The sequence below is a fragment of the Chanodichthys erythropterus genome, chromosome 4, assembly GCF_024489055.1.
Source record: "Chanodichthys erythropterus isolate Z2021 chromosome 4, ASM2448905v1, whole genome shotgun sequence".
Lineage (NCBI taxonomy): Eukaryota > Metazoa > Chordata > Actinopteri > Cypriniformes > Xenocyprididae > Chanodichthys > Chanodichthys erythropterus.
In genome coordinates this window covers 38,763,526-38,786,923 of record NC_090224.1, presented here as the reverse complement: position 1 = coordinate 38,786,923, position 23,398 = coordinate 38,763,526, and the positions used below count along the sequence as shown (strand labels likewise).

At 39.8% G+C, this 23,398-nt stretch overlaps 1 protein-coding gene across 11 annotated transcripts in view; it reads right to left on the bottom strand.

Moving 5' to 3' along the window:
* The window catches only part of epb41l2 (erythrocyte membrane protein band 4.1 like 2), an 85,216-nt gene extending 62,398 nt beyond the window's left edge, over nt 1-22,818 (bottom strand). For 3 of the 11 annotated variants that reach the window (XM_067384942.1, XM_067384943.1, XM_067384944.1), the window contains exon 1: nt 22,686-22,814. In XM_067384942.1, the coding sequence (XP_067241043.1) occupies nt 22,686-22,723 (38 nt within the window). In that variant the 5' untranslated portion in view covers nt 22,724-22,814. Of the gene's footprint in view, nt 1-18,350; nt 18,534-20,749; nt 20,894-22,685 lie in introns of those variants that run through there. The other 8 variants (XM_067384946.1, XM_067384945.1, XM_067384939.1 and 5 more) reach the window with 7 other exon arrangements.
* Between the last annotated feature and the right edge of the window lie 580 nt (nt 22,819-23,398).

Genomic DNA, 23,398 nt, shown 5'->3' with positions numbered 1-23,398 from the left:
TTCCGTTGTCCGGCAATTACCGGACATTGGCCGGGAAAAAAATTAAATGTCCGACAAAATTAAATCTCTCCGGTCAAATTGTCAGATTAAAACTGCCTAATAATCCCGGCCCCGCCCCCCTAACACAATCTGAATCGACCGTTTGAAAGTTTTTAAACAACATCGCATGTTGCATTTCAAATAAAGCTCACGCTTAACGGCTATAATATAGACCTAAACCATGAACTATTGAGAGACGTTTCAAATATGGCCAGGCCCAGGCAGACTAGAAAAAAGTTTTTTTCAGAGGCCTGACGCGAAGGAGGATACTGAATCAGGAACACCTGAAGCCTCAGATGTCCAGAGCCAGACAGCTCCGCCACCACCGGAGAAAAAGCCGAAGTGTAGGGCGTATCGGTCGGAATGGAGTGACAAGTTCCCATGGCTAAGATGTGAGGTAGTTGATGGTAACGGAAAAATGTTCTGTTCGCGCTGCGAAAAGGCAGGACGACGCAACGGATTCACAAGAGGGTCGAATAATTTGAGTTTTTTTCTGTCTATTTGAAATTTAGGCTAATAAACATGTTGCATATACGGCCTGATTATGTAATTTTTTAAGTTACATAAACTGCTTTCAGTTTTCCTCAACTTGACTAATTAAGAGGCGATATTTGACCAGCATATCATCAAAATGTCCGGAAAACGAAACCTCTGCCGGTCACTTTGACCGGCACCATTTTTTTCTAGCGGAAACTCTGACACTCAGAGAAACCGCTCTCAATACATTCAACTTCTCTACGTTAAAGCTTTGAGGTTCTGCAAATGAGTTATGTTTGCTTATTACTTTTACGCTTGAGTTTCATTTCACTGGTCACTTGGTTTAGTTTTGTGGCTAGCCCCGCCCACAGCAAAACCTTGTTGGTCCAAAATAACCGTTTAACACTAGCAGCAGCTTTCAGAAGCCATCATGAAGTCAGACTGCAGCCGTCAGTAACTGCATTACCATCTCCTGTCGAGTTCATTCCATCACAGAAAATCTTGTGACGGCAATAAAAGAAGTGATTAAAGTCACCTGACAGCAGCTAGACAGACGGCTCCTCTCTCTGTCTGCTCACACACACACACTCAGAAGGGAACACTACACACTATATACTCCAGTGTACTCATTCGTAAATCATCATTTGAAGCAGTCATGAGCACTTCACACTTTAGTCACCGTGTGTTGCATCTTTAATTCAGCAAATAAGTTGTGCATTTTTCATCAGTTAGCATTTAAAACATTTAATGCATACTGTATATTACAAGTTAGTCTAATGGGTTTACAGCGGCTCTCAACTGCAGTATGTAAACACACACGCAGGCACATCAGAGGACAGATGGTTTGGGTCAGCGGTGTCAGCACACACACTCATGCGGAAGTAAAGTCGGCTGTGGGACACCGGAGAGAGGAATGTGAGTGTCGTTCATAACCGCCGTCATTACAGTGTGTCAGTCAGCTTCATAAACCAGAGAACTCCAGCGCAAACTCTAACAGCATTAACGAGTTCATCCATCAGGATTTGATTGGATTATAAGAAGCAGACTATGATGTTTATTGGTTAATATTGTTCACACCCACCCACTCGGCCTTCATGATGTCAGCAGGAAAAATTTTAGAATAACATGCACTGGTTAACTGACTTCATGTTGACATTAACAGATCATTTACATGAAAGTCTTAAAAGGTGCAGTACATAATATCAGCACCAATAAGGGAAATTGCAATAATTAAATAAGTAAAAGCTTGAAAAAAGCAAGACAAGTTGTGTTCCTCACACACACCACTTGAATCTTCTATAAAATAATCATTCATAAAGTTCATAAAGGTTGAAGTGAATCTCTGTTTGCAGTGGGTCGTTCACATTAATCTCGCGTCATAAAAGCATTCTGAGGTGTAAGTACAATCTCAGACTCAGCTGAACGCACGAGCGCTCTTCTTCATGAGCATTTGAGTGTGCGGTTAAAAACTAGCCTAGAGCACCACCTGCTGTTGAAAACTAAACTCAGAATCGATTCGAGATGCATTCAGAAAATCTCAGAATCGATCCACGAATCATGATGCAAAGATTTATTGTCCCAGTCCTACACTACACGCAAGGCCCTAATTAATTTTTTGGACTCCATTTTACAGGTTAAATTAAAGTTTTGCAATCAAAAAGCATCTCAAATTAATTGAAATCATGAAACAAACTTTTTAATAAATTGTTGTTAAATTGTAACAAAAATTACATTAAGGCTCTATGAAACACTTTTTTTTCTTATTCCATTTTTTTCTGTTTTAAGTTTTCTGGATTACATTTTAATGGTTTAATTAAATTTTAAATCACCAAAAAGTCTAATTTATTGAGTTCATAATAGCAACAATTTTTAAAATTCATTTTTATGAAATGTACATAATACAGTGATACATTTTTCAATTTCTTCAAGTTAAAGGGTTAGTTGAATGAATCTTTTGTGTCGAATCATGATTCGGATCGCCAAAGTCACATGATTTCAGCAGTTTGACACGCGATCTGAATCATGATTCGACACAAAAGATTCATAACGCTCCGAAGCTTCCTGAAGCAGTGTTTTGAAATCGGCCAGCACTAAATAAGTCATTATTTTGTTTTTTTGGTGCACCAAAAATATTTTATAATATTAATATTGAACCACTGTACTCACATGAACTGATTTAAATATGTTTTTAGTACATTAATGGATCTTGAGAGAGGAAATGATATTGCTGGTTATGCAGGCCTCACTGAGCCATCGGATTTCATCAAAAATATCTTAATTTGTGTTCTGAAGATTAACAAAGGTCTTATGGGTGTGGAACGACATGAGGGTGAGTAATTGATGACACTATTTTCATTTTTTGGGTGAACTAACCCTTTAAACCAAAATTTTATTTTGACGGGTTGCAGTGAAGACCTTTGAGTTTCTGTGTGTTTATATGATATTTTTCTCATATGAAAGTAAAATCCTGAGAAAGTGACTCTCAGAGTGGCTCTGGAGATGAAGATCATGCGTTCAGAGGCTGAAAACACTGAGTGTCACACGTGCCTCAGTGTGTGTGTGTGTGTGTGTGTGTGTGTGGTAAATGAAACCATTGATTCACACAGAGACACACAGAACATGCAGGATTCATATTTAAATGGTCTTTGTGGTTTAATAGTCAGACACTAGTCTATATCGCGATTTGATTTAAGCGTACTGACCTACGTTTTATTTATTCATAAAAATTTGACAAATTACGTAACATTACAATGTATACAGTAAATTATGTCTGGATTCCGTGATTCAGTCCACTTTTCTGCATCACAGAAATCACAGGGCCCTACAGATGCTAGAGGACACAGTGCGTCATTTGACACAACTAGACTCTGCTTGTAATTTCACATTCAGACAGTTAAATGGACCCTGAAATGAGCCCTATTTTCAGCATCAGCATCATGTGACCTGCTGCCCATGACGACAGCTGCATCATCTTTAAACCTCATCCATTCATGAACCAGCATATTTGGAATCTAAGGTCAGTGTTTGACAGTTTAGAGACAATCTGCTGCTCCTCATGTGTGTCATGTTTTTTCCCCATTCGAAGTGTCGCCTGCTGCCCCTTCCAGTTGCCTGCTCAGGGTTTCTATGGAGACAGGCAGTTCCTGGTTACGCACGCAGTTTGTGTCATGTCAACTCAGCAGCAATAAAAGAAGGTCAAAGCGAGAGGGAAGCGCTGAATACAGAGGACGGCACAAACACACACTGAATCTGTGATACCACCCGCTGGGCTGGAACAAATTGCCCTCATTTAAGAGTTTTAAATAAACTGGAAACATCTCTGAATACACTCCACTCTAGTGACTGATGAATTATTCATGATGCATTTAAAAGCATGCACATTTGTGGAAGCAGGCAGCCTGGATTGAGAAGCGTTTCTTCAGTTGCCGCTTCAGGAACGAGCGGCTTACGAGCCGTGTATGTGTGTGTGCGCGCGCGCGTCTACGTAAAATCAGCACTGACCAATTACCTGGACCTATAATGCTCCTTGTCACAAGATGTAATATCAGTCTCTGGTGTCTCCAGAATGTGTCTGAAGTTTCAGCTCAAAATCCCCCACAGATCATTTATTATAGCATATCAAAGCAGTCTTTGTGTGTGTCCCTTTAAATGCAAATGAGCTGCTGCTCCCGGCCCCCTTTCTAGAAGAGGGCGGAGCCTTACAGCTGGTGCCTCGGATACTCTGCCAAAAGCTAAAACATCTGTTTGGTTTCGATCAGCTCTATCGCGCTCACGTGACACTGCAGTTCTTCATCATGAAAGTTTATTATCTGCATGTTTTAAAGCCATATCAATCTAAACTTCTCATATATGGTTTTCTAAACGCACACATCTGAAGCAAAGCTGTCAGACAGCGTCACGTGAGCGCTATGATATCGGCATCAACCATCAGAAAACCAATATTGGTTGATCTCTAATCTTCACACTTCAAAGGTGGAACAGAAGCGGCATCTGAAATGGGGTTATTAAAAGGGGGCGTGGCAAGGCTAAGAGATAGTTGTGGGAGATACAAAACCCCACGGTGAAATTACCACTTATGCAGCTACTTGACCCATAAGTAAATAACTGAACATTAATTTGATAGTGTCTCACAGTACCTGCTTGAGCGGACTTATCAGTCGCAGCGGTTGTTCTCATGCAATAACAGACCACTAGATGGCGCAACTGAAGAATCAGAATTGAATATTGCAGGGAGCCATGGACAAATATAAATGAATGATACATGGTTCTGCACCAAGCATGGATAAGTTGGACTTCCAGTGATGATGAATCTACTTCAAACGTCACGACTACCAAAACGCGAGCAGTGCGACACAAAAGCAACCCATCGTATTCAGTGATGCCGTCTACACTGCACAACACGACAGTAAACTGATGCCTTGTTTCTGACACAATGGAGAAGTGGATTTGCAACATGCGCGTCCAGTGTAGACCGCCTCAAGACAAGAAAATATGACGAGGAATCTCTCGCCCTCGGATTCACCAGCACAACGGTGGGTAATGAAGAGAGAGCACAGTGTGCCGACTGCCTCAAAATATCAGCTTCTGACAGCATGAAGCCGAACAAATCAAGACGCCACTTAGAGAGTCGCATCACACACTCAAAGAGAAACGGGTCGATGTTGTAGTACTGTATTAATTTCAATGTTTCAAATTAATCCTACAGGGTTTTGCAAGTAAGGTCATGTCCGAGAGTGTCTTTATGTGGGTGCATGGGGGGGCTTGTAAACATTTCTCCCCACAAAAGCAGGGCCCGGAAGAATAAGTTTGGGAACCATTGGTTTAATACTGCTCAAAGGCGTCGACTGACTTCAACTGTCCAGGACGTCTTTCTCACCATGTTCAGCACTGGATGAATGACACTGACAAAAACTGACACTGACAAATCTGGTGTTTTCAGAGATGACTAATCTAAACGCCTCTGATTGGCCGTTGCATTCTTATGCTCAACAGAAACGTGTGATCGGGTGTGTCTCATACGTTCTGAAAAGTGAAGCCACGGGCTCTTTGATCGCCCCCTGGAGGCTGGATGCAGTACAGGTCATAAACACCGCCCTCTCAATGCAGTCGAATGAGACTTCAGTGAAAACTTAAAAATAAATTCTGCTTCAAATAAAACTTTCTGAAAGATGGTTTTGGTCATTTAAGGTAGTTGTTATCACACTCATATATATTCAATTGTTCGTTTTTGTGATGATTTAGATTTTAGCTAGCAATTTGATTCTATAAAAACGGGGCGTGTCGTCATGATTCGAAGTTGATTGACAGGTTGTCTGAGGACTGTCGGAGCTTCGAGGGGAGATTGAAGATGTATTAACTAACTGTTAATTTTCGATTTCTTTGTCATTAACACCAACAAAATGAGTTGTTCAGCAGTAAACTGTACTAACCGACCTACAGGATCTGACGGATCACTGAACTTTTTTCTGTAACATCAAATGTGGGCGTTATAAGCTAATTAATAAATGTTATTAGTTAAGATAACACACCTAATGTTAACCATGTCGGGAAAAAGCAGGTGATCGTTATCTGGCAGTTACTTATTATTTTTATGGGTATAAAATAATAATTAGCAGGACAAAACTAATGATAGCTTACTCTAATTACAGCAATCGATCTCCTGTAACGTTAGTTGAACTTGATTTAAAATGGCAGGACCGTTTCTGACGATTTAGAGTTGTTTCTAGTGGCATATTATATTGATTTTATCTACTGAATTTGCTGTTTCAAAAATATTATTGCTCTAGAAACAGAATAGCCTATTATTTTATAGGTAGACTTTTAAATTGTGTATAATTTTTATAGTCTATTTAAAATACTAGAATGATGACGCAGTCGTCTGGGCGGAAGTTTGATATCGCGCCTCCGCCTCCGGCTCAACTGACGATTCCTTCTGCGCATGCCCAGGCTCCAAACTTTTTTTTTTTTGACGTATTGCGTAACGTGTCAGCGCCCATTCATCAGCCCATTTTGGCTTCAGTTCAATACAATGGAAGGAAGCGACATCGCGTCGTCCATCTTTTTTTACAGTCTATGCGTGTGATTGGTAATAATTAGGGCCCTATAATTTCTGCGATCATGGAATCGCGGACGGAATCCATTCATAAAAACGGAATTTACTATATAACGCGGAATGTCATGGAATTTGTCAAATTTTTGATGAATTAAAAGCAGGGCAGTACACTTAAACCGCGATATAGACTAGTGTCTGTGAATATTAAACCACAAAAGACTATTTAAACATGAATCCTGCATGACTGTGTGACTCTGAAATGAATGATGCAGAACTGCAGTTTCATTTAACAAATTAAAATATCATTTTTAAACAATCTCAGTGTTTCTTCCATGTTAATTGTAACAGTAAACTTTTTTTGTCAAACAATGTGCTGCACAACAGAGCTTTAATTTCATGATTAAAAGATAAATTAAATGGTATGCGTTCGTTTGATTGCCAGAAAAATTTAAATACACAACAGAACTTCTGAAAAAAAATATATATATATATATATATTTATTTATTTATTTATTAATTAATAAATATTGTTGTTTTAAAATGGAATCCAGAAAACTGGTAAAAATTTGGTAAAAATAAAATTTGAGGGGAAAGAATAAAACGTTTATCATAGGGCCCTAAAAAAAAAGTATTTTTTTTGTTAAACTTATTAAATTGTTGGCAAATTGGACAAGATTCATTATTTCAATTAATTAGACATGCTTTTTGATTACTAAAATTTAATTTAACCATTAAAATGGAGTCAAAAAATAAATAAAATGGAAAAAACGGAATTTGGGAAAAAATAAAACGGATTTCATAGGGCCCTAAATAATGCTGAACACTGCAAAAAAAAAAAAAAAAAAAAACACATAAAACGTAACTTTTAGATCTGCTCATGTTGTATCAATGTAATGCTGCAATAGACACACTTCATTCTTTTATCACTTTAATTGTGACCGCAGTAAAAGGGTATTTTTGTCCCTTAATATTAAATTTGAGGGTCAAATTTGTTCAGTTTTCCCCAATCCCCTGTTCATTTCCAACCCTGACTAACATTACTCCAACAGTGGGTAGAAAACTTAAATATAGCAATTTCCTTCAGATAATATTTTAATACTTCATATTAAATCAGAAAAATTAGATCATACTCATATTTGGGGGAAAAAATATTGTACTGAAATAAATTCAGTGGGCAGGACTTGAGATATTAAGTACATAATCACATTAGACAAGCTAAATGTGCTGCGAAAGCAGTTTAATGTGGTTTCTGTCCCAAAATATAACGAGCTGCCCATGTAGACAGCCTTTATAGGCATCATGGCCGCAAAATTAAAAAAAGGCAGGAAGTGACAGCATTTGACCAAAGAGTGACCTGAAAATGACACTGCCATGAGGTCAGTGGAAAAATATCCATCCAACATGACAGAGGAAGCGCGAGAAGTGTTCCTGCTGGACTAAAAGCACACAGCCGGATATATGACCACACGTTTATCTGCAGAAACAGAATTCAACTAATCAACGTTTAGTGTAACTTCTATTGCTTTCCATGATTAAGGACCTCGTATTGTTTCCAACCCTTCAGCACCGTCGCTGGTAAAGCGTGAGGTTTAGTGAGGAGGTGCTATCTAGTCGACATCTTGATCTGATCAATCAGAGATGGCGCGTCCAGAGAGGAAGACTGATGTAAAGATCACACAGCAAACACATGACGATCTCCATACATCATGACATCAACCCTAGAGCTGCTCGCTAACCGAGCGCTTCCAGCTGTTTGGATGTAACTCGATCGAATCTGGAGCGCGTACAACATGACATCATGGCATTCCCACCCTTCTGAGACGGACTGCTCGGACACACGTGGATCCACAGAGGACTGGATTCTTGATATCCGACCCATAATTCACTGCTCTCGATAAAAACAAGAACACAAGCCAAAGGCGTGAGCAACACAAGCTCAGTCCAGATGCAGATCAGACACGAGCAGAACCAGAGATGAAGCTTTTTAAACTTCACGTGGTATCAGCTTTCAGACGTGACATGCTGAGAAACACGGACACGCTTCAGGACGCGAGATTCACACTCAAACCCGCTCAGATGCATCTTAATTCAAGTCCACCATCGTGAACATTAAATAACTTTTTATTCATTTATTTTCAGGAAATCTAAGACGAGTCGATCTTGCACTTGTTGGCCACACACCCGCTCCTGTTAATGAGGTTTAAAAGGAAACATCCTATGAGCAAACACTTGATGTAATCTGTGCTGCCATCTGTCCCAGAAGGCCTTGTTTTTGGGTGCAGAAAAAACTGTTCAAAAATGTTCATATCATCCTCCCATCTGATCCCAACATCAGGAGATTACACAGGAAACCAACACAACACCAATCACATTATGAAACAGAGAGAGAGAGAAGCTCCTGTGGGTCATTCCTGAGCCAGTGCACGGAATTCAGCCTGAACACGTCAATATTTTAGTCATTCGGAATTGCGGAATCCAGTCATAAAAATTGAATTTACTATAGAAGGTGGAATGTCACGGAACTTGTCAAAGTTTTGATGAATAAAACAAAAAGTAGCTCAGTACACTTCAATCAGATCGTGATACAGACTAGTGTCTGTGCATATTAAACCACACTATTTAAATATGAATCATGCATGTTCTGTGTCTGTGTGTGAATCAATGGTTTCATTTAGCGCACACACACACACACACACACACTAAGGAACGCGTGACGCTTGCAGTGTTTTCAGCCTCTGAATGCATGAACATCATCTCCAGAGCCTCTCCGAGTCACTTCATCAGCATTTTAGCGTTTCATTTAAGAAAAACTATCATCATATCATTAACACAGAAGTTTTCACAGCAACCTGTCAAAATAAAAGTTCAGTTTAACTTGAAGAAATGGTGACAGAAATATACATTACTGTTGTACAGTAGAATTTACCTACATCTCAATGCAATAATAATAATAACACTAATAATGACAACTATTTTAAGGAATTGTCACAAATTGTCTTCCACGTTTTAATTTTAAAAGGTAAAGCTCTGTCGTACAGCACTTTGTTAATAAATTTTTTAAACTTTGTTTTTAAAAATTCTCATGATTAAGTTAAATTAATTTAAGGTTTTATGCCTTCATTTGATTGCCAGAAAAATTAAAACACAGAATTTCTGAAAAAACAAAACATTTAATATAATTTTTTTTTAAATAAATTGTTTTTATGCATTTAATTAATTAGACATGCTTTTGATTATTAAAATTTAATTAAACCATAAAAATGGAATATAGACAAAATCAAATGGAATGCGAAAAAAAATTTCATAGGGCATAAAAAATTTTAATTTGCTAAACTTTCAATAAATTGTTGTTAAATTGTATGTTTCATGATTTCAACTAATTAGACATGGTTTTTGATGACAAATTTAAAATGTAACCATTAAAATTGAGTGCCAAAAAAATTAAATGTATTAAAAAAATAAATAAATAAAAATATTTTAAAAAATAAAGCGGATTTCACAGAACTAACAGCAGCCTTACACCGTGTCCTAACCAGGTATCTTTTCTATGTTAATCTGAGTTTTTGTCTTAACCAGAACAACAACACAAAGTATGGCGATGATAATATCAGGTACTGTTTATGTGATTTATTTAATGTTAAAAGCGTCTAACGTGAGTGTGAATATCGTTCTGTGTTCACAGCTTTAGTTGTAATGAAAACAATTCTAATTCACCTCAGATTTTGAAAATAAATAAATGGGCACAAGAACGTTCAAACTCTCAACTCAATGCGAACAAACAAGTGTATTCTATGACAAAGATTGTTTCAGTAACTACATATGTACATTAAATAATGTTTAAATTGTGTCTGCTGTGCTCTTGCCGAGAGAGCCCGCCCACACTCTCTTCTGATTGGCTGTGGTTTTTGATTGATTTTTTATTGCTTGTATTTTTGCTTAGTTTGGGCCTCTGAATAAAACTGAGCTGATTTTTCCTTCATATTCTCACTATATCAGACTATATGAGCCATAAAATAAGGTATCAATTATGACACTTTTTTTATACCATCTGAAGGCTCAGTAAATCGTTTGATTTGGGAGTGAGCTCGAGTTCAGCAGGTTTGAGCTGCGGTGTTTGTTGGGTGTTCATGCGGTCTCTCTGGGGTGAGTTTCGGCCCCTGTGCCTTCGGGAGGAGAGTTGTTTTTCCTGACGCTCCCTGTGGATCGGCTCTCTCCACAGCTGACATCATCCATTGACTAATCATTAATGTGATACTGTTCACCACATCAGAGGACGATGCAGCGCCGCACCGATCCATGCGCTTCATACAGGCACAAACATCATAAACTAGAGACTATGATGTGAAAAACAGCGCAGAATCCGGTCATAAAAATGGAATTTACTGTGTAAAAAAAAAAAAGATGAATAAATCAGAAGCAGCGCACTGAACCCAATGGTGATATTTAAGAGATGAATTAAACTGCTGTAATAAATCCAAAGTATTCAAGATTTGTAATAATTGGAAGCTGGAAATGTCATTTTCAGGTCTATGCCCAAAAAGTTGGACAGACAGATAACAGGTTAAACCACTGAATCCCAAAAAAGCAGAATTTGGAGAAAAACAGGAATTACGGATTTCATGAGGCCCTAATAAACCGCCATCTTCCTGCACTTGACACTTTTTAAAGACAGGTCTTGTGTCCTACTTTAAATCACAAAAGTAGAGCTTCATCTCTCACGTCACCTCACTGAAGCGTAATGCTGTTATTTTTAATAAGGTGGGTGGAAATGGGGACAGGTCTGAGGGTGCGCTTCCTGTCAGAACGGCTCTGACTGTGCCCTCCTAATTCTGTGGCATGCTGGGAGAGCGATTGCTTAACCATTCGGAAGGGTTGTGGGAATATGAATGTGAGAGCCGGGCGCTCGGCCCATCCGCCCACAGAGGCCCTGGACAGCGGGGTTGCCAGGTTTTCACAACAAAACCCATCATATTGCTACTTAGAACCTGCCCAATTGCTACTCAATCATGTTCCAGGGGCGTCCTCAGTGTTTCAGGGGATAAAATCCACGTTTTTGGCAGGGTTCCCCTGGTAAAATTTGTTTTCCAGGGGCTAAATATCATGTTAGTTGGGGTCGCTTCAACCTGCAGACATGAAATACAACAGTGTAGCCCAATTCCACGGGAAAACCACGGACTTGGCAACACTGCTGGACCATCAGAGAGACACCGGCGTTACACTTGAACATTGATCTCTGTGGATCTTGTTTGAATTGATGGTTTCCAGTTGTGGAATTTGGATTATGCTGGTAATCATGCATGCATACTGGATGAACAGAATTGTTTCATTAAAAAATTACATTGTAAAATATTCCCAGTGTTTGGGTTATTGCTTCATGTTATTATTGTGTAAAGCAGATAACGGATGTGAAGGAGTTGAAACAGCAGCTGGTTTCATTATTGCAGTCTAAACTCAAACAGTGGAGAGCATCAGAGCTCATTCACAGATGCACACTGACGGGAAGACCATTGGAGAGAGGATCATCTGTCTGTCCCGTCCCGGTGTCCGTGTTTCTGTCAGACTGATTAGAAAGAGCAGAGGAACAGCCTGGGGTTTGGCTTTGTCCCAACCATAGTTAAAAACAGCTTATCTGCAGGAGTCCAATTTAAAGCGTGAACCTTTCACCTGAAGTCATTTGGGTAAAATGTGCTGCTCTTCAAATCACAGCGCTTTACAGCAGCTGAAAGAGCAGCTCGCTCGTGTCCTGTAGAGCTCTGCTGAATTTGTCTTGCAAATACTGTTGTGTTCAGCAGTCTGAAGCACAAATGAATTCTACACGATGTGCGTTTCCTATAAAGGCATCATTAGCCAACTATATCGTTACTAAAAGGGGTGACCCTGAATAGTCGACGATTCGATGCTTTGATAGGAGGAGCCTGATTCGACCACCAATCTCCGCAGAGGTGTTATGGGGGCGCTCAATATCTGATTTCACATAGACACACCGGTTCTCTCCCAATAGGTTAATATACAGCCTCTTATGATAATGCTCTACATAAAAATGTGAAAAGAACGAAATTTTTAATGTGTGTGAATAAATCCAACCATCCCGTGACCGAGTTAAGTTTCACTTTCCATGATCCATGACCGACAGAGGAGCATCTTGGCAGATTAAATCTTTAACAATAGCCGTTTCTCAATATTGTCTGTACTTGTGTCAGTCGCTGCCCAAGTACTGTTCCAATTCAAAGTTCACATCTAGCCAAGTTCAGTTCAAATCCCCGGATGTGTTCTTGATCCGCCCCTTTTATCCAGGATGCATCAAGAGGTGACTTGTGCGGACTTGAGACAGCCAGGTATCCGAGAAAACCCGCATAATTTAAACATATTATCATTATTATGTCATGATATGTGGTTTTAAGAGTTTTTCAGGTGAGAATGTACTGGTTTAAAGCTCAAATTTGTGGTTTATTGATAAAGATAGCACCTATTTGAAAATTTGATCTGATGTTGTCGGTAGGGCTGCACGATATATCGCACGATACGAAAAATAACATTGAACTTGAACGCAATTATCACTTAAACGCGATTCTTAGAGCGATTGTGAAATTTCTAAGCCGTACAGCTCTGACAAGTTGCGCATTAAATAATCGCAGCCCTAGTTGGAGTTGTGAGATCCAGGCGATCACCGGGCGCTCAGCGCTCATGTACCCCGCCGAGAACAGCCTAGTCCTTCTGACGTTTGCCGCTGGCTCGGATGTCTCTGTAGTGGTTAAACATGAGATATGATTCGTCTTTTGATATGATTGATCGATCACTCTGGGTTATCTAATTTAACCATTTGTAGCTTGTGTTTTGAATACGTTCCCCTGCATTTCAGGCATTTTGCACACATTTGTTCTGCTTCTTGCGACTTGATTATGACTTTCGTTTTGTTTGTTTTTTTTAATTATTTTTATTTATTAGAAAGGTATATTCTGTTCTAATTCAATTTGGTGCATCGATGTTGCGCTGTAGAGTTAAAGCTTGATCGCACAGGTAATTGAGCCAATTTAACTTGATTTGCCGACCTGAAATGCATGCAGTGTGGCTTTTCTGCAGTTATTTATATATATTTTTAGGTTTATTGATACCTAAAATGTTAAAATGTTTTTATTCTTTTCCGTCTGCATCTTTGTGTGATGTTCTGTACATTGTGGCTGTGAATGTTTATCCACACTTTCATTTCAGTTTAAAAAAAAGGCATCTATCACTTGACAGGCAGTTTTGGTCACTTTATTAGAAAGTTGTTTCTCTCTTTGCTGTGTGTGAAAGAAAATAAAAGTTGTCTTAAATTTTCCGTGTCCCGCTCCATCTCGTGCACAGTTGAACGCACAAGCCTTCAGAGTAACCTATACTCCTTTGGCCTTTGGAAAGAGTTTGTGCACACTATCTAGTGGACTAGACGTTCTTCATATGCAACAGAAATGCCAGCACTTATCAGTTCACCAGAGCAGAAGTCTGCAACACACGTGCAGTATTATTTGCATAGTGCAGAAACATTATATCTAACACTTAATGAAGTTGTTATAATTATATTGAGGAAAATTATATAGTGATAATTATCGTTTGACTGCCCAGCACTAGCTGAACCTACCCTTTCTGTGTAAATGTGTATTCTGATCTCAGCTCGATTCTGTTGCACTATTCCCGCCCACAGTGAGATCTCGTTGGTTGCAGTAGATGCACGTGTGTGTGTGTGTGTGTTGAGGGTCATGGAGATGATGGCTCAGTCCTCAGAGCTTTCTGCGTGTCTTTTCTCTGGCTGCCCTGACAAACGGCTCTTCATAGCAGTGAATGCTAATTGGTCCCGTTCCCACTGATGCTTTGACCGCGAGCCATCATCACCAGAGGAGATTCACACTAGAGGTCTGACGTCTCGTCTTCCTCTTCCTCTGCTCCTGCGTGTGGTGATGAGGCGCTCTCAGGTCAACAGCCGCACCTGTCCACGCGTTCATGTGAAGCGTGTGACGCGGTCATTAGAGAGGAGCGCTGCGCTCACCTACAGGCATGAGATCAGGTCAGGACGCTCGCTCTGTGAATGAGGCCATTGTGCTGCGGTTTACTGTGACTTAATGGGCAGAAGAGAGGGAGTGAACGAGGGAGAGATGAGAGAAAGAGTTTCCCCACATTCAACTCTGCCCATGACAATACATGACAATGCTTTCATCTTTAATAATTTAAACGGATAGTAAACTAATGAATTCAGAGATTCAAGCTCATCTTCTGCACTCATATCATTGTTACGTCACTTATTGGCCAAAAAGAAAAACATATCAGCCAGGGCTGGGCTATATATCGAATGCTTTTGTCACGCGCATTTCGTCAGTAAAACCGGTTCCCTGATTACCGCTAAATCGCCATCACCTGCTTTCAAATGGAGCGGCATGTGACGTCACGTGACATTGTTTACAAGATGTTTTATTGAGTCTTTCCGAGGTTGAAGCACTGATTGAGCGATTACACGAGACATGATACGGATTTCAGTAAGTTGTACTGTATATTTTAACATACCTTCAGATGTTCATGTTTATTTCACTGTAACTGGTATTAAAGTGGAGGAGAGGATGATCACATGCTTCTCTTTAACTGAGGCGCTATAGCGATCCGTCACGCCACATTAAACAGCGCCAAAATGGTATTTATTTTTTGAATCTCATAATAAGATCGACATCTTTTTAAATTTGAGACTTTGCTTCATATCAAAAGTAACAAAGATTATTGTGATTTATTGGATGGGAGGCGCTACATATTCTGCTCATTCATCAGCTGAAAACAGACTAGACTAATCGATTCCTGGGATTTAAGAATCTATATTCAGTTTGTAAAAATGAAAATCGATCAAGAAATCTGTATTTTTACCCAGCCCTAATATCAGCTGATGCTCAATAATTAATGACAAATATGGGCTGATATACTGGACGATCACTGGCTGAGTCAGTTTGTGATGCATGTTTTCTGTTCGCACAAACATGAACAGCTATTAAAGCGTCTGTTCAGACCCAAATGCGACAGATTTTTGTACGGAGAGCTGTATTTCTGCTTTTCCATAAGTGCCATCTACTACATCGGTTTAAATGCTGATCATTTTTCCTTAACAGCACACAACCATCATGCAGTTTCTGTGCAAACATTAATATCAAAAAGTAATACTGTAAACTCTGATTGCCCTTCACTACTCAGTTGTGAGTTTTCCATCATTGAAGTGTTTTGTGGCTCATGTTTACACCTGGTGACGGTTGCTATGGTGACACGCATGCACCTGTGCGGCAGTGAAGTCGCCTCACCCTCCCGTGACACGCGTCAGGACGAGAGTCATTCACAGCAGAGCAAACAGGACATCTCTCGTCTCAATCCATGTTCCACATGTGATCTTCTCCTCTATATGAACAGCTTTATCCTGCTCTTCCTCTCAAATCCCAAACTAAACAGACAGAAGCGAGTGTGAACATGACAGATGCACTGCCTCTCGTGTCATATGTACTCCGTATTGAGCAGGTTGGCGGGTGAGTGGTTATTTTCTTAATAGGTGAAGAGGTCAGCTGATCATAAGGGCATCTGCATTCAAGTCTTAAAAGGTACAGCAGCAAAAATGCTCATCAAATCTGAATTAGGAAGAAGAAACCGCATTATAAATGGACATATGCGTACATTAAAATTTATCAGCGATTGTTTAGAAAGATATATCAGTCGTCACTCAATATCTGCCAATAATGTGTCTCAGTAAGATGATATTTAAATGCTTAGTTTTATGATCTCTGTAGTTCAAACATGTAATGCAATACAATGAAGAATGAGAGATGAATCATATTTGATACTCGTGATTTTTACTGCGTAGCTTATCAGTGATCTACGGCTCTGTCTGTTAAATGCCGCTCCATTTGAAAGCAGGTGATGGCGATTTAGCGGAAACCAGGGAACTGGCTTTACTGACGAAATGCGTGTGACAATCGCATGTGATATATCGCCCAGCCCTAATTACGATTATCACAATTTACACTGAATAATGTTTTGAATAGCTTTACACCATTGTTTGAACTGTATGCTATATTTTTATATGAAAATAAACGAGCTGAAAACACTCTTCCTGAAAACTCGTATTGCTTTTCTATAACATTAAGCCTCAAATGTCAACTATTCATTTGGCTGCTGCTTTAAATTAAAAAAATAAAAAATAAAAAAGTAAAAACATGCATGGTATTATAACGTCATTGTAAAACTAAAATTAAAACAATGGGAAAAAACCCTTAAAATAACCTGTAGAGAGAGAAAAAAAAACCATCTTAAGCATGCAGAATGATGTAAGTGGACTTTTTTGGTCATTGCACAATGAGTCCGAAATTTGCATGCGAAACTTTCGCACGTTAAAAAATAAATTCGACCTCACGTTATGTCAATCGCGTTTGCACACTGCCTCCGAAACTTTTGTCCGTCAAAAAAATATTCGGATCAGGTTCGATTTTCTGCGTTTTTCGCATCCGTGGCACGCATTTTGAGAGACGTTTTGACAATTCAGAGCCACAGTACGCAAACGCAAAAATCCAGAATGCCATCTGACAACAAAGCAGCGCTTGCTTACCATTTTGAATATCAATCATGCTGATCACGTCCTTTACTCCTATTATTATAAAAATATGTGTGCATTTGAGTGCTCAGGTAAGATGACGGAAAATTGGAACAACCTCCTGTCTGTGCCGTCATGACTTATTTGCTTGCTTTCATAACTTTTGCTTATATTCTCGTGAACTGACTGGTTTGCTGTACTCTCTCTCTCCGACTGTCCAGCTTTAGATTTGTGAAATTATGCTACATAAGACACCTGCACATAACTAAAACATCAGCAACCCTGCTCTCGAAGATACCCTTATCTTATTTTCATATGAAATAAAATGCAGATTTCTTTTTCTTTCTACCAGCCAATGATTCTTGTGCCGCCCATACAATAAATCCCTGTCCTTGAGTGATATGAAACTACAATTTAAAATCAAAGCTACAGAAATTTATATTTACAAGTAAAGCTTCATATAACAACAAGCAGACTATCCTTTCTATGATTTTCTAGATTTTGTTTGGTTATTATTACACTTTTCACAGATATAGGGACTAATCTACTTAGTCACCTTGTTCTCGTTCTGTAACAGTCTGATAATCTCAGATTGTTGTTCTATTGTGCATCTGTTTTCCTTACAATGAAACTGTCCTTTCATCCTCCATGTTGTGTGTTAATCATGCCTATGGCTGCTTCATCTACCTCACAATTACACTTTGAGTGATAAGGTCAAACACTTTATTTAAATTTATTACATTTTCACACCCCTGAGTTACAGCCTCAGAAATATGATTGAAATGAATAACCCCACATGGGTCAAACAAGACAATTCCCTTTATTCCAGACGCTCACAAAAACACTGATAATGAGCGCGCAAACAAACAGACGGAGTGCGTTCACACTTAAAACATGACACATGCAATCTCACAACACACTAAAATACCCGAAAACACTACGTACACAACACATGATGCTTTTCCTTTGTGTGTGTGTGTGTGTGTGTGTGTGTGTGTGTGTGTGTGTGTGTGTGTGTGTGTGTGTGTGTGTGTGTGTGTGTGTGTGTGTGTGTGTGTGTGTGTGTGTGTGTGGTGCACTCAGAGACGCTCCACGGATCTGACAGATGGTCAGGGATAAAGCTACACTGGTAAACCTGGTGACGGAGCAGCAGGACCAGCGGAAAACCATCCAATTGGAAGTAAACCCTTCAAATCTCACCCAATAGAGCTCAGCTAGAGGCCCGTGATCCACCCAAACCTGACACTCCACCACAGCCTAATCCCTGCAGCGCTCGCAACGGCTGTAAGCGGCCGCAGCGGGGCGGGCGACACGTTTCACATGACGTGTCGTTTGATAATGTCAAAACAAACGCTGAAGACCCAAACCACGAATGGGAATGAAACCAGACTTTTCTCAGCGGCTGTTTCTTGTCAAACATTAGCTCGTACACGCGTCACATGATCTGCACGTCCACACTGACACTTACAAACGCAAATATTTGCTAGTGAAACCTTCAACATGTTGATATGCCTACTTCATTACAGGATGCATGCATTAGAGACAGGGCTAGAAATAGGCAACACAACAAGAAACCGTGTGGTTCACACAGGAAAACTGCTCAGGCTGCACAGATCTATCAAACACACTTTGAGAAGAAAGTTTCTGGGTGTACAGCATGAAAAGAATGTCTGTTCTGTTGTATTACTTTGTATACTATGCAGTGTCTGTTTGACATCGCGCTGGATTAAAATTCAGCGTCCCGTGCAGAAACGCATACTTGCATTGCATTATGATTTTTGTGCATGTGTTGGTGCGCTAGATTGAGTTTGTGTAGATGCACAGGGTTTGGAAGTTGATGAAAAGCTAGTGATTTAATTAAATCAAAACTTTAAACTTTTAAAATAAAATTCAAAATAAACACCTGAAAATTTTAATGTAATATTGCAGTGTTTATCAGCACGCATCATTATTGTTTATGTGCCTCAGTCCTCGTTTACACTAGTGTGTTTTCGTTTAAAAACGCCTACGTTTTGCTACAGTTACGCATGTCGTTTACACTAGGCCTGCATGATATATCGCACGATGCGAAAAATAACATTGAACTTGAATGCGATTATCGCTTAAACACGATTCTTAGTGCGATTATGAAATCGCAAAGCAGCGATTATTTTTTTATGCGCGGCTTGTCAATGAATTATGGCTCCAAATGCTAATCCATCTGAAAGCACTGCGAGTTTGAAAAGCAACATGCGTCAAACTTCTTTTTAGACTCGAGAAGCATTTATTAAATTTAAATTTTCAGTCATGTTTTGAAGACGAAGATAATTTCTGAAACGCTATGGAAACACCAGTGTAGCCAAAGATGGTAAAAAGATGGAGCCTCATAATCTTGAATCAAAATTACTTTTGCAGCATCTCTTCTCTGATGAGGTGTTTACTGGCGCAAGGGCGGGGCAACCTGTCCCTCACATGAGATCCACCAATAGCAAAGCACAACCATCCAATCAATTCCTCACAGGCAAAAATCAAGCCCCGCACTACATTTGTTCTTGTTTGCAAAGCGTTTAACTCGGATATATGACAATAGAGAATAAAAGACGAGCGCAACTTCCGTTTTGCGCTCTGGAAAAGTATCAACCAACTAATAAATTATTTCCCTCCAAAAATTGCCAAGTTTTCCATGTAGTGTCTGCAAATTTTATCCTTTTTACTGATGCAAAACCAAAACACACCGCGTTAAACAGCCTGTCAGAATAGTTTGATATTAAATAATCACCTCGGTCATTTTGGTCCGTTTTTTTTTTTTTTTTGCCATCAACTAGAATATTTTAGTGTTGAGATAAAAAAAATAAATAAAATAAAACTGGAGTTTGAGGTCGAAGGTTGTCGCGCGCAGTGTGGGCGTGTAACGTAAAGCACATCTGGACAGAAGGTGCGCGTCACACGAAGATGGCGTCGCGTCATACACATATTAATTTGCACGTAAAAGCACTACACACACACACTAAACACACACACAGAGCTGTGATCGCGCGCCAGCCACGCGGGCAGCTCGCTGCATTAAGGGCACGTGCCGCTGAATTTTAACGAACAAAACAATCTAACATGATTATCACGGCCTCCAGCTGCTTGAAAACGCGCTGATGTTACGCCGTCTATCATCCAGATGAGCGGTACACGAGCTCAGCCGTGTAAAGTGCTCTTAAAGCAGGCGGTGATCGATGTAAACATCACGACTGGAGATTATAGCGTTACATAAAGACGCCATAGGGGATTTGACACGAGAGAGTCCATATGTTCGGTATGAATCGCACACATTTACCTCACAGACACACACCAACGACATATACAATCACCTCAGCAGCGCGATTAACACACGAAAGGCTGTAAATCATCTTTACACGATTCATTCAACACACAGATTCACATTGATCATATTCAGACACACACAGACACATAATTGATATTTAACCGAACAGTTTTCTCTCTTTAAATCAGACTAACGGCTCATAATGACGCGCTCCTGCGGATCCATGCGGGATCATCTGAGGGAAATATACACACACACACACACACACACACTCCTGATATGATCAAAAACAACCACAATCGCCTACCTTATTCAGTCTAGACGCGCTCAGCGAAACTTTCAGGATGAGGTCTCCGGTAAAAATTGCTTCCGACCGCCTCAGAAATGTAAAATTGAAATTCCCACACCGAAATCTTTCTGGGAGAAAAGCCAACGTAGTGAAACACGCGAACCCTCCCCTCGACGGGCGCGCACAAACCCCGCCTCTGCGTTTTGATTGGCTGGCAAAAATCGAACTCGGGATGTAATTGGTGGGACTCGTTGTCTGTCTGAAATGCTCGAATTCTATTGGTGGGCTCTGAGAGTAGTTTATAATAAGGATGTTGATTACCGAAGGAACCGCAGCGAAGGCTGTCGACTTTCAGTGAAATAGCGCTCACTAGTGGATATATTTAAAGTCACAGGACTAGTAAAAGAACCAGTCTAACCATCTCCATAGCAACATGTTAGTCAACTGAGCACTGAAGAAACTTCCTTGGAATTTGCACTGTTATTATACAAGTTTATATTCACCATGCGGTTATGACTGCATAAATTAAACATGTTCTCCACTTTAAACTCAGTGAAAACCTTTCTTCATTTCATTTTTTAATAACAATGGTGTAAATACCGTGTTACTGCATATATATTGTAATAACTATAACTAATAATCATGAAAACAGGGCCCACTCATAAAAATGTTCTCATTGGACCCATGAGATTGAGCTTCTGGTAATAACTGCAGTATTTTGGTATTTTGGTAAGGCTGTTAGATGAATCTGCAGACTATTTTTGCATTTTCTACAATGATTCTGGTGGGAAAAATCCTGCAGAATGATTTAAATGGTAAGTTCAGACAAAAATAAAAATTTCTGTCATTAATTATTCACCCTCGTGTCGTTCCACACTCGTAAGAACTTCGTTTGAGATATTTTTGATGAAATCTGAGAGGTATATGACTCAATGTCTATAATCAACACTTTCAAGGTCCAGAAAGGAACTAAAGACATCATTAAAACAGTCATGTGACTGCAGTGGATCAACCTTAATGTTATGAAGAGACGAGAATACTTTTTGTGCACAAAAACAAAACAAAAATAATGACTTTATTCAACAATCTCTTCTCTTCGGTGTCATTCTCATACGTTGTTTACGTCCAGCGCTTCCAGGTTCATCGTCAGAATGCCGACTCATTATTGGCCGGTTCCTGCATCAGCATCACACGTGTTGTGCTGATCACGTGACCAGCTTTGGCCAATACTGAGCCAGTGTTCGGACGTAAACATGGAAGGATGCGTCACCTGCGTAAGATAATGACACGGAAGAGAAGGGGTTTTTTTTTTTTTTTTTTTGCACACAAAAAGTATTCTCGTCTCTTCATAACATTAAGGTTGAACCACTGCAGTCACATGACTGTTTTAAGGATGTCTTTAGTACCTTTCTGGACCTTGAAAGTGTTGATTATATTGCTGTCTATGGACGAGTCATAAACCTCTCGGATTTCATCAAAAATATCTTAATTTGTGTTCTGAAGATGAATGAAGGTCTTACGGGTGTGGAACGACATGAGGGAGAGTAATTAATGACAGAATTTTCATTTTTGGGTGAACTAACCCTTTAAAATGCACTCTAAATCAAAACTGACCCACATCACTTGTCCTGTGGTGAACAATTAATCTGTGCACGTTAATCCAAAAATGAAGCCCCGCCTTCAATTCAATATTCCATTTCACTCAGAAATGCCACAATACTGATACTTTACACAAAACTTTAACCAGTTCAGACGCTTCAACATTCCATGAGCAGAAAACCACCTTACATTCTGATAGTTACAGTAATGATGTACAGATCCACAGAATTGATGCACTTCATGATGCATTAGAATGTGAAATAACAATTAATTTGTCTACAGACTCATGTCGAGCATGTAGATCAGGAGGTTTTATGATGAATTCATCATGTCTAAACTCTTGAACAAAACTCACCAGAGGACGGACAGATGCCCAGAAGAGAATATGGTCATAATCCATCCGCATTTGTTGTGATGGATGGCAGGACAGAGAGAGAGAGAGAGGAAAGAGAGTTTAGGGCAGACTCACTCATTTCTGTACATTTGCAACCTTGACAGAGCTAACAGATGAAGAGGTCATGCGTACCTGTGTGATGCTGTTCTCAGTCCAGCTCAGACGACTCCGCTCACCTGCAGGAAATTCATCAGCCTGATATATCTTCCCCTGGTAGATCTTCTTCTGCTATTAAAACTTCTCCTTCCGCCAGTGAGTGCTGACGTTTCTGCTGAAATCCCAGAGCATGACTGTACAGATTTCAGAGGATTACAGCAAAAGCATTATCACAGTCCACCACCTGGACCGCAGACATCCGATGAAACACAGATCCAGCACAAGAGACTGAATGTGGAACCGACTCCAGAGTTACTTACGGCACAACAAGGAAAGGTTGGCAGTGAACTGGGCTAATACCTGAAGTAAAAATAGCGTATTGCTGATCTGACCGCTGACCAATGCCTGTGGACAGGGTTAACGTGAAAGGGGATTTGTGATGGAGAGAGGATACAGTGACTCTTTTGCTTTTAAAGCCTCTTGATGCTAAGTTTGGCCTTAGTCACATACTGTACAAACACACACACACACACACACGCTTAGGCTATTAAACCATTGCACGGGCAGAACAATTAGTA